This window comes from Sinocyclocheilus anshuiensis, unplaced genomic scaffold, assembly GCF_001515605.1.
Source record: "Sinocyclocheilus anshuiensis isolate Anshui unplaced genomic scaffold, SAMN03320099.WGS_v1.1 scaffold1623, whole genome shotgun sequence".
Taxonomy (NCBI): Eukaryota; Metazoa; Chordata; class Actinopteri; order Cypriniformes; family Cyprinidae; genus Sinocyclocheilus; species Sinocyclocheilus anshuiensis.
The window spans coordinates 1113139-1131065 of NW_015553403.1; the positions used below are offsets into that span (position 1 = coordinate 1113139).

Below are 17927 nucleotides of genomic sequence, written 5' to 3' on the forward strand. Positions count from 1 at the left end.
GCCTATGGAGAGTCCCCACAAGGATAGCTGACCAGACTGTGTGTGTGTGTGTGTGTAAGCTCACTTGTGTCCTTATAAGGGTTGAGTAAAATTCAGAAATTAGGAATTGCTCTCCTTTTAAATCACAAATGTGAATTTGAATTGAATTGACCATGAACCCCATGATGCTAAATTGGAATTTAAATTGGCATGACAAGAGGAATTTACTGGAATGCAATTCAAAAGAAGTTCAACAAAGTCACGCATCAAAAGAGTTTCATTAGTTCAGCACGGCAACAAAATGGCCAAGAACAGATCACTTTTCAACCTGCTTCATGTAGTTTGGCTCAGACTTTAGGGAAATTTAAATTGTAAGTTAATTCGCCATTTTATTATCGGCTATTAGTTAATATAGTGAATACAACATATCTATATAATATTTTTAATTTTTTATATATTTTATTATTTTTGTGAAAACAATTTGGTTTCATGCTGTAACTCTAAATTCTTTCTCCAGTCTGAAATTCACTATTCTGAAATGCATCCACTAATTTAGCTTCAAATGAATTTTACATTCTCAAATGTTAGTTGTTTTGTGTTTATGTTTGCTGTCTGTATTTATTTCGTTTTATGTTTTACTGGATAACATGGCAAAAAATACAGATTCTTTGCTATTTATTTCTATTTTTGCAGTATTGCAAAATTATCAACAGTATCTTGGCCAACCAGCTTTACAAGAAAGCCCATGCTGGTCGACCACTATAGAATAAACCAACATTGAAATTCATGCATGTGTAAGCTAGTCTTTTCAGCAGGGTAGCTGCACAGATGTTGTCAGCAGGGCACACACACACCAGCCAGCAAGCACACACTTACCCACAATCCACCACCCAGAGGGCCATCGCTCAACTGTACCTGTTACTTTCCATCTTAGCGCAGAGAAGAATCCCCAGCCGCCCTAACCAAATCACATCCTGGAAATGAACATTAATGAATCAAGGCCGCAGTGCATTAGAGCAAAGCCACTTGAAGTGGAACCGCCATGCAAGAGGAGAGAAAAGAAATGAAACGCTTCTCTAAGCCCCTGCTAGTCACGGCCATTTGCAGAAACAAAGAAGGCCATGTTTGAGTAAAGATTTGAGTTTATCTCGGCCCCATCGCAGCCCGAGAATACTCTGTTGGGATTGGCGGGGTGTTGTGTGTGTGCGTGAGAAAGAAAAAATGCATGGTATATGTTTTTCTTAATGTTTTTAAATGGTGGGAATTGGTGGTTATGCCTTGGCACATTTCGTTTAAGATTAATATCAAACATCCTCCCTGGCAGCCTGCTTTTTATAAAGCACTGGTACCTGAGAGAGACAAAAAGATCGACTTCCTTTTCCTGTCTCTATTTTAGATGTCTTGGCAAAAAACTCTCCTTCCTCTGATTTCACGGGAGATTTCTGCTCGTCTAGTTTACATCGGAAATCTCTGGCTTTAAACGGCAGCCACCGACGTTTTGGCTGCCAGAACTCGAAAACATCAGCTTAGATGAATGTATATTCTGTCTGAGGTTGGAAGTGAGTTTACAGGCTGTTGTCTGAAGAGGGAAATCTCATTGGCTGTCTCAGAAATCCCTCTCAGAATGTCACTCACTTTCCGAATACTTCCCCTCAGGGAAATGAAGGAAAAACACACACGTACGCACAAGCGGGGCTTTAATCATCTGTCTAAGTCTCACACTGATACGGCTGTAAATTAGAGTGGAGAATTATTCAGCATGGATTTCTTTTTTCCTTTGCTCATTATGAAAGCTTGTCGCGGGGTGGGGGAACTGTTAGCTCGAGGCTCTCGCATCTGAAAGCTGAGCGGGGCGGCTGAACGGTTTACCTCTGAAAGCTTGAATAGAGACAGAGCGCTTCTGACACCAAGTGCCTGTACAGTTTATTCTTCAAGCGCAGGCAAGCACCAGCAGCACCAAGCTGTGCTAGCCGAGAGACAGACTGAAGCTCACATGTTTGTGAGTGTGTGTAAAGGCTTTTTTTTTTAATTATTTTTACTGTTGGTGCACCCAAAGAGAATGTCTCTTTCAGAGCTCTTCAGAAACTGGTACATTTTACCTGGAGTAACCAGCCGTTTTGTGCTAGAAATGACTAACAATCCAGATACAATACTGGCATATCATCGTATCATATATTTGATCATCGATGATCATGTTCTCCAGCATGATTTATGATGATCCAAAGAGCATTTTTTCTTCAGTAAGAAGCAAGAATACCTAACCAGTGTACAAAGGTGGTCACATGATAAGTGTCACAAATTTACTTATTTGATTGGTCACTAATCAAATAAGTCAATTTTGTGACACTGATCATGTGAACTCCTTTGTACAAACTGGTCAGATATTCTTGCTTGGAAATAATGCAGAAACCTATTATAAATTACTTATTCATGTTGCATCAATGTCACATCATTAAACTGCTTATTTCCAGCTTTTAATTGGATTTTGAGTCCCAGATTTTCTGTGCTGCATAAATGCACTTAGTCAGGAGCCACAACACAAGTGTCACATGCTTGAAAGCTGATGCTCTTCCACAGCTGAAAAATTCGGAAGACCTACGCTGATTGTCATGACAACGATGAGACGCAGAGTGAAAAGAAGGGCTCTATAGCAGTGCGAGACACTGAAGTGCCAGTGGGAAGACAAATATCATTTTAAGATTTCAGTGTTTTAAGAGAGTAATCAGACATTTAGTCATAAATATATACTTCTTCCTAGAAAAGAATAAATAGAAAATCATGAATTTTATTTACACATTGATATCTAGACCAGATAATGACCATAGATAGCTTAAAATCTTGAAAAGCAACAGTAACTGGACTGCACTGTAACTGCAACCAATTTTACTTGCATAATGTGGCATGTTTCCAGGTTAAACAGTATACTGAATGAGGAAAAATGTAGTGTGGAACCTGATTTTATTAATGGAATATTGATTGGATGGTGAAAAGGTGGTGTTACATACCAGGATAAAGCCTTAGTGTTTGTTAAAACCATACTTAAAACCTTTTTAAAACCTGCTGGTTTACATTCTTCAGCAGTCCGCTTGGCTAAAGTGATGAAAGTTATTACTGTATACTCTGTTCATAAGTTTGGAGTCTCTTATGTTCATCAAGGCTGCATCTATTTGTTCAAAAATACAGTAAAAGCAGTAATACTGTGAAATGTTATTACAATTTGAAATAACTGTTTTCTATTTGAAGGTATTTTATTTCATATGGTCCTGTGATTGCGCAGCTCAATGTCAGCATCATAACTCCAGTCTTCAGCATCACATGATCCTTCAGAAATCATTTTAATATACCGATTTCCTGCTTAAGAAACATTTCTTATTGTTATCGATGTTAAAAGAGTTAATGCTCTCGTATATGTATTTTGATACATTTTATATTTTTGATATGTTATGATATTTTCTTTAAGGATTCTTCAAAAGAGCAGCATTTATTTGAAATGGAAATGTTTTGTAACATTATAAATCTCTTTAATCATGAAGACAAACGTTTCCTTTAAAACAACATGCTCTAATGAATCGTTCACAAAAAGGCCAAGAACGTGCCTTGGGACAGTAAATAGGGTTCATTTTGATTTCATGTTGACTTTAAGTAACTCTGCAGTCAGGACTGATGAATTTATACTCGCTACTTTAGAGAAGTGATTTTATACCGATAAGAGTCTACAACTCAACACTACTAACAGGAAAGAGTCCCTCATAAACTGTAACCAGAGTTGTACACGGCACAATGGTTTCTCATCATCCCAACCTCAGCCAAACCATCTGAGAAGAACTGAACTTTCTGACAAACTGTTTGACGGAGGGTCTCCTCAGAAAGATTAATCCTAATCAGGTTGGCATGTGAAAATGAGCGTGTGCTTACGTCTCTAGCCTAGTTCTGTGGAAGCGGTCATGTGACGGCATCAGATGATAGCTCAGGTCAGCGGTTGCAAATTGCAGACGTCTCTCTCTCTTTTGTCTGTACGTCACATGTGTTAGCACTCTCATCCCAGTGTGCCTGAAACAAACACACCCGTGGTGTGGAGCAGCTCTGCTGTTAAGTGAGCAATGCATCATCTCTGCAGAAGTATGCATGACACGCATTTGGATCACATTATTTCACTTGTTGAAGTGGAACAGCTCACGTCTGGCCCTCATAATAGGGCCCAGCTGCGGCCGTACAGGCTAATGAGATGAGTGAAAGAAGGAGAGGGTTTTTTGTGGAGAGCATGGCTGCATGATCAGCCCGTTGACGCTAATGAAGTCGTCCAGATGTATTGTTGAATGGTAGCTCATTTCCTCTCCCATCCTTCACGCGGTTTGACCTGTAATAATGTGTGTTTGTGTTTGTATATGTGTGTAGGGTGCTGTGATAACGCCAGCCATGGACCACACCATCTCCATGCAGCCCGCTAACATGATGGGACCCCTCACCCAGCAGATGAACCACCTGTCCATGGGTACCACTGGCACTGTGAGTGTGTCCTCTGCCTTCATCGTAAGGCCTGTTCACCTTCTGCTGGTCTGAATCGCAGAGGAGCTGAAGAAGAAAGTTAAGAAAGAAACAGAAGAAAAAAAGAACAAGGAAGTTTAGCACTAATTCAAAATACTTACTGTATAGTATAGTACTATAAAGTGTAACTGTATATAAATAAATTAGTGCTCATCAATCATTTGACAGCACTAATATATATACTAAAATGCCACTCGTTTGCAGACTGATCACTGAACCTGTTTGCACTCAAGCATTTATTCATTAATAACATTATTTTAGGTTTAGTCACTATTGTACTTTCATGGTAAGTTGTGGCAATCTTACAATGAAATAGATTTTACTGAGTGAAGATACAACTCAGCAAGAAAGATATACATAAATGTTTAATAAGAGGATAGATTTGCATCATTGTGAGCAGTGAAATATGTACTTTAAATTTTGAAGGTCTAAATGAAATTGTAAATCATTAGAAATGTAATGAGTAAAAGTACAACTATTCATTTCTAGTAGTACCTAAATTGAAAGGAAAAGCAAAAGGGAATCGACTAATAGAAGCATTGAAAATATGTTTGTTATCATATAGCATTCATCTCAACAAGATTCTTCATCCTATATGGAGCCAGGGACATGATGATGCATAAAAATATGACATTGGAGGAAAAATTATACTTCAAGGCTTTTGCATTCACTTACAAAACCTTTGCGCTCCTCCTCCCTCTCAAAAGCATTGAAATATAGTTTTCCTTCCATCTCATATTATTTCCATCATCAGTCAAAAAAAGTAGTTTCTCTGTGCAAATGCAAATCTTCTGTGTGCAAATGCATGGAAAAATAGAATCTTTTCCTCCCATGTCTTATTTTTTTCCATCATGTCCCTATAGGGGCTCTGTTTTTCTGTGGCGGTCACTTGGCAAACTAGCTTTTGATGTACTATATTAGTGCCACCAATTGCACTGTAAGATGCAGCAGCTGCAGCTCCGCCGATGTTTGGTCACAATTTGAAAAGGTCCATACTATGCATAGTTTTGTTTGCTACAGTATGTGTGAATGAACTGTGTCTCTGTGTATGTATTTGTTGCAGTACATGACTGCGGCTGCTGCTCCTATGCAGGGGACCTACATTCCCCAGTACACTGCGGTACCTGCCTCAGCTGTCTCAGTGGAGGTGAGTTTCTGGGTGACTGCAAGTCCATTCACTGGTCCAACTGATTGGATGAGCGCTGCTAATTGAAAATGTGGAGATCAGTCACCTCGGGCTAAAATACGCCCACAACTTCCTTAGTGCCTTTTTTTTCAGCTTTACAAGGCCTGATTTCAGTGTGAAGCACGTCTTTAAGTTCATTCTGGTCTGAGTACCAAACACAGCCCTAAGGCCTCTTTTTGGAGGAGGTTAACAGGTAATTCTGTTTCTTGTGAGGTGGCATCCTGTAATTATGACATCATATCCTTCCAGGGAGTGGTGACGGAGGCTTCTCCACAGAGCGTTCCGCCCTCGTCACAGGATGCCAGCGGTCAGCAACAGCCTCTGGGCATGGACAACACCAGCGATCACGCGCCCACCTACACTTTTCAGCCCGCTAAGTGAGTTTGATATTCACATTGATAAGACAAATGGGGACAATGTATCTTGTTTACATATATTCATGACAAGCACACAACGTTTTTACAACATTTGCAACATTTTACAACATTGCAATAAATAATCAATAAATAAAAATTTTGCCAAGCTTTGCCAACACATGAATATGTTATATTATAAAATATATTAAAATAGAAAACAGTCATTTTAAATTCTAATAATATTTCACCATATTATTTTTTACTGTATTTTTGATCCAATAAAAGCTGCCCTGGTGAGATTTTGTTAAAAAATATTAAACACATCTTACCAACCCCAAACTTTTGAACAGTAGTATAAAGGAGAGGTTACAATTTGGTCCCAAATGTAATTTTATATAAGCAAAATAAAACATACTAAACAATACTGAAACCTATGTTTCAAAAATGAATTGAAAACACCAGAATACAATCAGGCCACATTTCAGCACAGCCGTGAGGTTCTTAATATGTTTCAGTGCTAGCAACTTCATAACAGTATTCTGCAACATTGTAAAAATGCACATCTTTTGTTTTAAGTATGTATATTTAAAATGTTTTCACAACCTTTTCACGACCTAAAAGTATAGCTGTTAACTGTGGGCAGGCTGAATTCTTGATAAGGCCTTATATTTAGCTCAATAAATGCTGTTGTTATTGGGCCATCAGGAATAAGTGATAATCCATGAGTGAACCTTGAATTGGATACAGTATGCTTTTCAAACTCTCTGACTTTCTCATTGGTTCAGATAACCAGAGGAGGAGCGGGGGGAGTTGAGGTGACTGCGTTGCCTTGAGACTGGGGGACTGCAACGAGGGAACATATTGAAGACAGAGCGCAAGAGACAGGGAAACACGTTTGTGTCTACTTTTGCACAAGCATCTAAAAAAAAAACCATCTACAACAAACAAACAATTTATTTAACACCTGGCCCACACCGGAGGACCTTTGGAGAACTCGCACCCAGACCGGAAACGAGAGAAATGCAGTCTGGGAGATCGAGCCTACTGTTAATCGGCTATCCGAAAAACCTTACCTTCACGAAGTGAACGAATTCAAACAAGTACAAGTTTTCCTATTCTTTTTTTGAGTGTGCAGGTAGGTTTTCAGAAACAGTGGGTTTTTCTATTAGATGAGGAAGCACGTTCTTGTAAATCAATGAGAGATGGAGCGAAAGAAGTCTTCCTCGGATTCTAAGCTACTATTACTTTTCTTTTTTTATGAGTTAGATTTTAGTTTTCTAGAGAATATCAATGTTTTTTCATCTTTGCTGCCTTAATTTCAAGAAACATCTAAGACTTTTTCCTGTTTGAACTGAACAGACTGATGAATGCAGTGAAAATGACCTGACAAAGAAAGGAAATTACCTGTATAAAGCATAGAAAGAAAGAGAGAGGTCTCCTTGAGACGTTTTAAATTATCAGTGGTGACTTTGTGTTTAATAGAGAGGACAGACAAAAAAAAAAATATTGTGGTCATGATGATGAGGATAATTAAAGAGAGTTGCATTTTTTAGGAACAGAGGAAAAAATGTTAATCCACTGCATCATGGGAAATGCAGTTTATTGTGTAGTGCAGATCATTTTTAATGGCATTATTGTTTTTATCTGCAATATTTTTTATGAGCTTTAAGGTGTTTTTAGCCTGCTTTGCTTGTTTCATTGCGGAAAAAAAGAAAACTAAAACAGTCAAAAAATGGCAGTGCAAATCTAAATAGATAAGAGCTTATGGATTAAATCAAAAACGGAAAAAAAAAAGCAAATGTGTGCAAAAAGCAATAGTAATAGGAAATTGTTGACAATTTCTTTAGTCTTTCTTAGCTGTGGATCAAATGCAGCCCGTGGATGGCATATTTTATACCAAAGATGAAGAAACCCCCCTCAAGACAGTGGAGTGGATCAATTTTTTTGTTTCTTTTTTCTATTTGAAATTGTTTTGGCGTAATCATTTGATTTCAGAAGTATCCATTTGACCTTGATGGCTAAACTGGTACTTTAGGGTTTAAACTTCCTTCCACTGTTGCAGAATCTATGTCAATCGTTCAGTTGAAAGGCAGAAAACCACCATCACTGATTCTCATGAGTGTGATCTCCCCAGCAGAGGGTGTCAGAGAGCAGCTGAACCATCAATCATCTCCCGTCTGCCCGGCTGAATGAACTATACCTCTGTCGCTGCACCTTCTCAGTCGCCGACCGATGGTCGGTCGCTATTAAACACGTCGCACATCCGTTCAGTTCGAGCTTTCACACAAAGAAGGCCATTTACATAATTTCAGCTCAACAGGAAGGAATCAAATCACTCACTAGTGTGTATTTAAACTCTGTGTACAGTTCACTACCTCATCGAGAGCAATTTTACCATGAGGAAACACAGGAGAATGTGTTGCAGGGCATGAAACAAAAGCTTTGCTTCAGGGGCACTGAGAAACGTTTGCAATTAGCAGCATTAGCATAACATTTTGTTCTGAGCACTCCCGTCCGTATTTGCAGTCGCATCGATCGAAATGCCTCATATTATATGCAAGGTTTCCTTAATCAACCAGATGCCATAGGAAATCTCTCGTGAAAATGGCGGTCTTTACTTGAAAAACAAAGGCTCTGTCCCAAAGCCCTTGCTGGTCGAGGCCACATTTTGGTGGCATAATTCTAGTTAGTAATCCGAAGTGACCCTAAAATCTCAATCGCGACACGTTATGGTCGCATGGGTGCACAATGACCATTACAAGACGGCGGATACACATCAACTACGCCATTTGGGACAGAGCCTAAGGTTCCCATTATTATGGGATTCGGTGGTTGCTCAGGTGCCTTGACAGCTCGGAATTAAGGTTAGAAATATCACGTGTGACATTTCAACCTTCCATATCTGAAATTTGCTTTCTTTTTATCAGGCTGCCCATTCCAGAGGGGGGAAACTAGCAAACAGAAGAGCAGACATTTCATAAATTAAAGGGATAGTCCATCCAAAAATAAAAATTCTGTCAAAATGAAGAACAATGTTAACCAAACATTTTCGGTTCCCGTTAACTTGCACTGTATGGACAAAAGATACAATAACAGTCAATGGGACCTGAAACTGCTTGGTTGCCAACATTCTTTAAAATGTTCTCTTTTATATTGTGTAGAAGAAAGTAAGCCATGTTTGGAACAACATGAGTACATTTTCATTTTTGGACAGACTGTCGCTTTAATATACAAACAAGGCTGCTGTCCTTTATTTACCATGAAGTAGATGTAATTTTGATGCAATCAGATAGGAAAGTGCTATATTAATACGTCAGCAAAGAGTTTCAATACACATGGTGAATTATGGACTGTCTTTGCTGCCTTCATGGTCATACAGCTCATAAATACGCCTCCTAGTTTTACAGTCGGGTAATTAGAGTTGTCGAGGTGCTCTGGGAATAAATTCATCTGTCATTAAAGGGCCGGCGAGAGACATCAAGATCAATTTATTCCTTTTGAACGTCATCATGGACACTTGGGTCTTTTTTCCTGTTTTCCTACAACATGACCTCTATACAGCTACGTAAGGATCTCAATTAGCCACTAGGGGACAGTATTAAAGCAAAGTTGTTGTACTTTATCCTCTGGTGATGACCATTGCAGTGAGATATGAGACAAGTTCACACTGGATTAAAGCGATGCCAAGTTCATAATGACCAAGACAACACTGCTTCAATAAGGACAAGCTAGCTTTTCATTTTTCATCTGTTTAAACAAAAAAGTACAAAAAAAATAAAATAAATAAAAAAAGTCACAGTTTTGTGTCTGTTATCCACTGTCTTTTTGGAGAGTTCTTTTTATCATGTGCTCGCTGCTATCAAGCATTCAGTATTTAAGTGGTCAGGGCCTTGGGAATGGAGAGAAAATTCGGGCTGGTATCTCATATGAGAGGTGTGTGATGATGTCGAATGCGTTATACACTCTGCAGCCTTCATGGTTTTCATTCAAGTGTGAATAAATGTGTCCTATTAAGCTGAAGGTTTTGCTAACTGTAGGATGGAGTTCTCATCCCAACTGTAATTTAGTAAGCTAAACACCTTTCATCCACGAAGGTTTTCGCTGGCTAGAAACACTGCTCCCATTCATTGGATGGATGTGAGGTCCAAGCTATGCTTTTTTTATCTGTACATCTGATTGGCTGTCACAGTTGAGGTCATTGAATGACTAATGTTCGTCCATTAGTTCGTTGGACTGTTAAGAAACAGCGTACTATGTTCAACCAAATTCAACACAAACTGCAAAACCTCAGTTAGACACTAACGTACTGGCAGATGAAATAGAGAAATATTTATGGAAATGTTTTTGTACAGGTGTTGTTGAAATATGAAAGCGGAACAGTTTTACGATGCTACAATGATTTCTTGAGTTGCTTCACTTTCTTGCCTCCCATGTGCTCGAGCTGTGATCCTGAGAGTGTCTGTAGACCAGTGGATGTTAGGTTTAAACTGTTTTTTTTTTTTTCTTTTGATGAAGCTTTCAATAAAAAAATCTACAAAATCACGCCACTTTTTGATTCTGGTTGAACTTTTGTTTTTGTGACTATTTATGCTGTTTGTTGACAGAGCCAATCAATGTTATAACCCTATAGCAGTCGCTGCACATTTTACGTTGAAAAATTGCACACTCTTTAACAGGGCTCTAGATGCAACAATAAAATACATATTTCCAAAAATAATTTGAAATCTAGTTAGGGAAAATCTCCGTATGTGGTCCACGTGCCCCCAGTGTTTGCTGCACGCAACAATGAACACGGCCAAGACGTGATGTCCGATTCACAAATAAATTATTCTTTTGAACTAGTTGAGTCAGATTCACAAAACAGCCCCAAACTCGCTCGTGGGTTAGCGGTTTGAATCAGATCTCACTCAGTCAGTGAATCGTTTAGAGCCATTACTGAGTTTACAACTGACTCCTTCACTGAATCGTGAGTCATTTTTCAGTTATGTCCGATTCAGGGTTACTATCCTTATCTGTAACTAAAACTACAATCATTAAAAACATTTTCATTACTCAAAATAAAATAAAAATGAACTGAAATAAAATATAAAAAACGTAGTGTATTTCAGCTACTTGCCAAGGCTACATTTCTCATTTTAGTTTTCTTTAAAGGCACAATATGTAATTTTTCGCTAGAGGGTGCGTATTCAAAATAAACAAAGAGGCAAAGGTGTAGTTTGATGACGCCGTGACTGAGTGTGGAATCATGGGAGTTGTCGTCATGGCTGCTGAACGAGTGTGACACATGGCTCGAAAGCAGTGGAGCTTTTATTATGCCACAGTCGACCGCTTCCACTCCTTCCGGTTGTGCGTATGTGGGAAAAAGCAGCGCTGTTTTATCATACTAGATACATTGAAAGTTCTGTTATAATGCTACTCTGTGCGGTCGTCACCGGTCTATTTAAACGCACAACATATTAAAGTGTCTTTGGTGTTTCCATGTTTTCTACAAAACAAAACCGGAAATCGAGAGGTTATGACGTCATTGGCAGGCGACACAATGACACTATGGACACGCTCCGTGTCACTAGTTAAAATTGCTTATTTCTCTGGATTTAAACATTCTTCGAAACATTTGGGATAATGTAAGTACACAAGTCAGCAAAATACATAAAACTGTTCTAGTGGTTTTTGGATATTTTAATAAAAAAATCTTACATATTGTGCCTTTAAATTATAATTATATATCTAAAAAATACTAATACTAAATACTACTTTAAATATGAAAATAGATACAACTAAACTAAAACAAAAGCAATATTTTATTTTTAAAAAACTATATATTTATAAATATGTAAATGTTTGTTTATATGTTTATAAAAATATAAAATATAGAAATAACATCTTATTCAAAATATTAACAAAACCTGCAATAGTGTATCAATGATAATAATTAGATCAATTGAATTAATGAAATGAATGAATGAAAAATAACACTGGTCCAATTCAAACTGAAGCTGTAATGTATAATTTGGGGTTCTAAAATGTATATTTACTGACTGGTTTTTAATATGGCAACGTATAAATAATACATATTCACAACATACTTTTGTTGTAAAGAATATATAGATAATATAAAACATATTATTGGTTATTGTTTAGCATATGCAGTCTAAGTCTTGAAGGATGAATCGACTGTAAGAGAAAGTTAGTTTGGGACTGTAAGCCTGTATCAACACAACATTTGAACTTCAACATTTTAATATTCTAAATACATGCCAAAAAATACAATCATGGTCATGGTATAGAGCAATAAATAATATTCAGTAGTCAACATTTGAAGTGGATCAAAACCTTTCATCAAAGTTGTCCTAAAACCAAAACAATACCAATTCTTGTCTTAGGACAACTTTGATTAACTTTTTTAATCCACTTTAAATGTTGACTACTATATACTAAATACAACTGGAAAACACAAATTGATGTAAATGTTAAACCATGGTTGTATGTTACTCTTTATGAAAAAGACAGGCTGGAAATATACAAACGTACACACCAATTGTGGGTTAATTGTGCAATTGAAAACAGTACAATGGCCATACAGTGTCTTGACAAAAACTATATGCTCTGCAGAGCAGAACAAGCAGACAGATCACAGACACTCCAATGGAAAGAGCGAGAGGTTGGTGAACTCTGCTCTTCTCTATAGGGCCTGTAACAATTTGGGACTGTCCTCTGCCCACTCCTTCAACACTGATCGATAACGGGATTGTTCAGACACACAGGTGACTGTTTCAGTCTTGTGTTGATTGCCTGGCCTCCCACACCCCTAGCCATCCTCCTCTGCTGCAGATTACTCATTTTCATATCTGACATTTAGCTACAGTAGAAGAGGGTGGAGACTCTCAGCATGTACCAACCAAAGATGATCTTGACTGATATGCTAAATATTATTTTTGTTGTTTGAATGCCCAGTAACTAATTTGAAATTGTTTTTAATTTATTTATTAATTATTTTTACACGTCTAAATTATTATTTGCATACAACAATAGTAATATTAATACTAATAACTTTTATTAATCTTTACAAATATGATCTATTTTTACTGACAGTCTATTGTCATTGTTTATGAGATATAAATGGTAGTAAATTTATTTATATCAAATTTATTTCTTAAAGCTACACTTTTGAGAGTGATAATTAACCTTTGAATATTTTTTTTTAATAAAACTACCATTGGTAAGGTCTAAAGACCCAACATATAGTGCAATTTTTTTAATAATAACCTTTAAAAAATGAAATATTGCACTGATATCAGGCTATCTGTCTATGTAATCTTGACAAACAGATTGCAAATTTCTGTCAGCTCTGGCCTGTACTTGCAAGACTAGAAAACCACTGCCTGGCTGCATACCAAGACTGACAGTTTTGCTTAAAAAGCACTTTTAACTCCGTAACCAACCTAGTTTCCTATTTCCCATGGAATGACTGCTAATGATTTGTGCCATTAACACACTTTCCATTGTCTCGTGTTTCTTCTCATCCCATCCTTCCCTGTTCCACACTCCTCACCCATTCCTTCCTCACTGCCACTGCATCTTTTCCCCCTCTTTTGTCTTGTTCTCAATGTTAATGTTTCACAAGTTGTCTCATGCTGTGCTGGCACTGCCTCCAAACACTCTGAGCTTGCATAATATGAAGCTGAAACTGCTGCCAAAAGTTGTTCAGTCTGTTTCTTTCTCTCTTTCTCCCCCTCCTCAAGATGTAATGGGGAAAACAGTGCAAATATTAGCAGCTCCAGGGTCAAAGGACACATTGACTGTTTGAGGGATTTGCTCATACACTTTCAAAAATCAAAAGACTTTCACTGGCTTCTCGACTGAAATGATCAAGTGAAACAAGTGTTGCCGTATTCCTATTCCCGCTGCTCGTTTCCAGCCAAAACATGCTTTTGCTTTAAATCAGAACTGGATTTCAAAATCACTGGGATATGAAGCAATCCTGCATTCCTCTGGAATTGAGTTGCTGTGTTTTGTAGCAGCTGGTTATTGACATAGTATTTCTTGTAACATCTTTTGTCTCTGACAGAAGTGAGTTATGCCATGGCAACCGTAGTTGTTTCTGTGGCTGCACAGAATACAAAGCAACATCTTTCACACATCCTGCTTGCCTTATGTTTGTTTATTCAATGTTTTGGTTAATTAAAGGGAAAATCATATCATCATAGATCTGCTACGCTGCTGCTGCTGCGGCAGAGCAAGTACAGAGACTTGCTACTGCCAATACATCCACAACATGCTGCTGTGAGCATGTAAGAAATATTGCTGCTGCAAATATAACATACATGAAATAACCCCCATATAGCAGACATAAATCACCTCGTAGCAGATCTATACAGGTGGAGCTGGGGAAGGTGAAGGATTTCTGAAGCAAGCTGCAACTACTACTGCAAGCACTAATCATATATTTGAATGTTGAGCAGCGAGCTCATTGGCTACCGATACAGGAGCGAACCAATCAGCTGTGCCATGTGATAATGATGTCATTAGGTCAGATTGAGTTAGACCTATCGGACTGCGCCATCTAGAGTTTAATGCCAGAACTCTGTGGTTAATTAAAGGGAAAATCCTATCATCATTTACTCGCCCTTATGTTGTTCCAAACACGTAAGACTTTCGTTCATCTTCAGAACACGACGATATAAGGATGAGTAAATGATGACAGAATTTTAATTTTTGGGTGAACTAGCCCTTTAAGGGTGCTTGCTTAGGCTCACATTACAATTGTTATTGCTCATACCTAAGTTACCAGTTTATTCTAACCCTTAACCTAAGTATTAAACGTGTGACTCATCCTATACCATTTGTGCTGTGAACATGAATGATACCTTAAATAATGAGGGGGGAAAAGTACGTAGACTTTGAAGTAGGGACTAGAATATCACTTTTGGGCTCTTTTGACTCTGGCCAGTAAGCCACTTAGAAACCACTCAACACGCCCTACGAACCGCATGGCAATATACTGCAAAACACCCACTGTTTTGTACTGGCAAGCACTACTCCCATTTACTTTGGAAAATATTAAAATTTAGTTTGATAAGTCTATACTGTGCCTTCAGGTGCCAGTAAAAGTGTAGCTTTTTTTAAATTGAGCATTTCTCAACACATTTCAGCATATTTGAGTCCATTATATAGATTATCACACAAGCAGAGCAGAAAACGTGAAAAGACTGCAGACTTCATTCCGGTGAGGGTACACATCATTCTACTTCATATTCATCAGCACTTTGCACCTGCAATTTAGTCTAAAAGCTTTGATTTTTCTTCAAAATAAATGTGTATGTGCCTCAGATGGGAGCCGGTGTCCTGACATTTCATCCTACCTGTCAGAATGTCCTACCAGGGCTTACTGCGCATGTGCATATCAATATTGTGTCAATTTTCTCACGCTGAACAACACATAATTACTGTATTTGCATTACTGTAAGGGCAGGTTTAGGGTTGGGGTAGGTGTAGGTGTTGGTGTTAATAAAGCATAATCTGATGGGTAGCATTTTTTTGTTGTTGTCGCATTGTGCTACCTATACTGTTTTAATGGGAGGTAGCAAAATCTGACAGGGTAGCACAAATCGTCAGAACACCGGCAGCTGAGGCTGTTTAGGTTCTGAGCAAATGCTTCTGGAAGTCACGGATACTTCTGAAGGTCTGTGATGTCCTGGATCGGTCAAACATCACATCTGGAGAGTTTTAGATGGCCTGAGCTTTATCCAGCTGGTTGAGCTGTTAATACAGTTACCTGCAGACCAATATCAATGTCTCTTTATGGCAGATAGGTCACTCAGCGGCTATTTGACATTATAAAATGATATTATATTGTTATATATAAACTATATATATATTTCCGTCATGACAACTCTCGGAGGGATTGGCATGGTAATGTACATGACAATGTTAATGTATTATATATATAATGTGTGTATGTATGTATGTATCTATTCAAAATGTTAAAGTTTGTGGTCAGTTTTTTGGGCAAGAGATTAATGCTTTTATTCATGCAATAGATTAACTTTATAATGTTATAATGTCACAAAATAAATCAATTTAATATAAATGTTGTTCTTTTAAACCTTCTATTCATCGAATAATCCTGGGGAAAAAAATGAATCACAGTTTCCACAAAAATTAATTTATTGTTATTTTATTATTCTAACTCTAACAGAAATAATGCAATACATTCTAGAAAAATAATAATCTAATAACATTCTAATAAAACACTTTATTTTAGGGTCTCTTAACTAGTTGCTTATTAGCAGTTAATTGTGAATAAGTGAATAATTCTAAAGTGTTACCATAAAATCTAATAATTTTGTCATTTTTAAATATACATTCTTTTATAAATATTAATATTAATAATATTTTATTTTATTTGTTATATATATGGAGTCGCACGGTAGAGTCGATGGTCTTTACACATACATACATAACATAACCCTATAAATGCATAAATACTATTATAAATATTACATGTAATACTGTGAAAAAAGTGAATTCAAGAATATATAAATAAAAAAATATATATATATAATATTCAAAAGTTTGAAGTCAGTAAGTTTTTTTTCTTCAAGAAATTGCTACTTTTATTCAGCTAAATGCAATAAATTGAATTTCTAATGTTACGAATAATTCAATTTTAAAAATGGTGTTCGTTTGAACTTTCCATTCAAGAATCCTGGTCAGTGATATCATCAATTGTTTTTGTAGCTGAAATCATGGAACAAAAACTGTAATTTGGATATTGCAGTACAGAAACTGATGATGCTGAAAGGCGATTGGTTCTTTTAACTAAAGGGCGGGGCTTACATTTAGAGCTGTCATTTCTCCTATTTCATTTGTCTGTATGAGTTCCGTTTCCTCTCCTCTATGTACTCTCGGTCTCTGCCAATAAGTTTGTTATTGGTTTTGATTTTTGTTACTGGTACTGCCTTGACGTAACGATATTTCATGATGGAAAGTACATTGTTTTTGTAGTACTCCATTTTGAAAGTGTTTTTCCAATGTCTCGTGCTTTGGTAGCTCTGCTCCATGTCTCTTAAAAAGAGCTATGGTGTTTCATGCTGCGAGACAAGATTCAAGGGTCTCTGCGTTTTTGTTAGTAACAGAGACAGATAGGATGGTGTCAAGTTTCATTTTATTATAACAATCTCTGCCTCTCTCTCGCTCTAATGCAAAATGACAATAACATACCTCTCAAAGACAACGGATGACACAACAGGCCTCTCAGCCTTTGCAGTGAAAGTCAAGCCTCCATCTCAATTCCTGAGCACCAGATCGATTACCTCAGCACTATGGAAACCGTTACGAAGGATCTCATCCCTCATTAGAAAGCGCAGGCCTGAGAGCCAGGCCTCTCAAGAGGCGAAGCGGAGTAACGACCTTCATAAAGGAGGGAGACCAAAAGCTGAGTGATTGACCAGGCCCTGAAAGGTTGACACATTCATCACGTTGACAGCCACTAGGTGTCTGGCTGAAAGGAGGACAGGACATCATCGAACAATACCCGGCCGATAGCTTTTCTTGCCTTCTATTTAAGGGATAGTTCACCCCAAAATGAAAATTCTGTCCTTTACTCACCCTAATGTTGTTCCAAATGTATCCTGTATGACTTGGAGCAAAATAAAAATAAAAAATAATACAAGAATATATAATAATGATATATGACACTTTCATTCAAAAGCATTTTTTTAAAGATATTATTAAAGATATTAAAGATATTATTAAAAAGCATCATATAATCACAGTAATCTTATCCTTTGAGTTTGAAAAAATACATAGAGAGTACACATTAATTTTATTGTTGTTGTTGTTGTTGCTGTTATTTATTA

At 37.3% G+C, this 17927-nt stretch overlaps 1 protein-coding gene across 4 annotated transcripts in view; it reads left to right on the top strand.

Annotated features, from left to right (window-relative positions):
* Positions 1 to 17927, top strand: part of LOC107668303 (RNA-binding motif, single-stranded-interacting protein 3) — a 158091-nt gene that overhangs the window by 137915 nt on the left and 2249 nt on the right. For 2 of the 4 annotated variants that reach the window (XM_016460136.1, XM_016460138.1), the window contains 4 exons: positions 4375 to 4485; positions 5588 to 5671; positions 5960 to 6087; positions 6852 to 9996. In XM_016460136.1, the coding sequence (XP_016315622.1) occupies positions 4375 to 4485; positions 5588 to 5671; positions 5960 to 6087; positions 6852 to 6855 (327 nt within the window). In that variant the 3' untranslated portion in view covers positions 6856 to 9996. Of the gene's footprint in view, positions 1 to 4374; positions 4486 to 5587; positions 5672 to 5959; positions 6092 to 6851; positions 9997 to 11318; positions 11324 to 17927 lie in introns of those variants that run through there. The other 2 variants (XR_001631879.1, XM_016460137.1) reach the window with 2 other exon arrangements.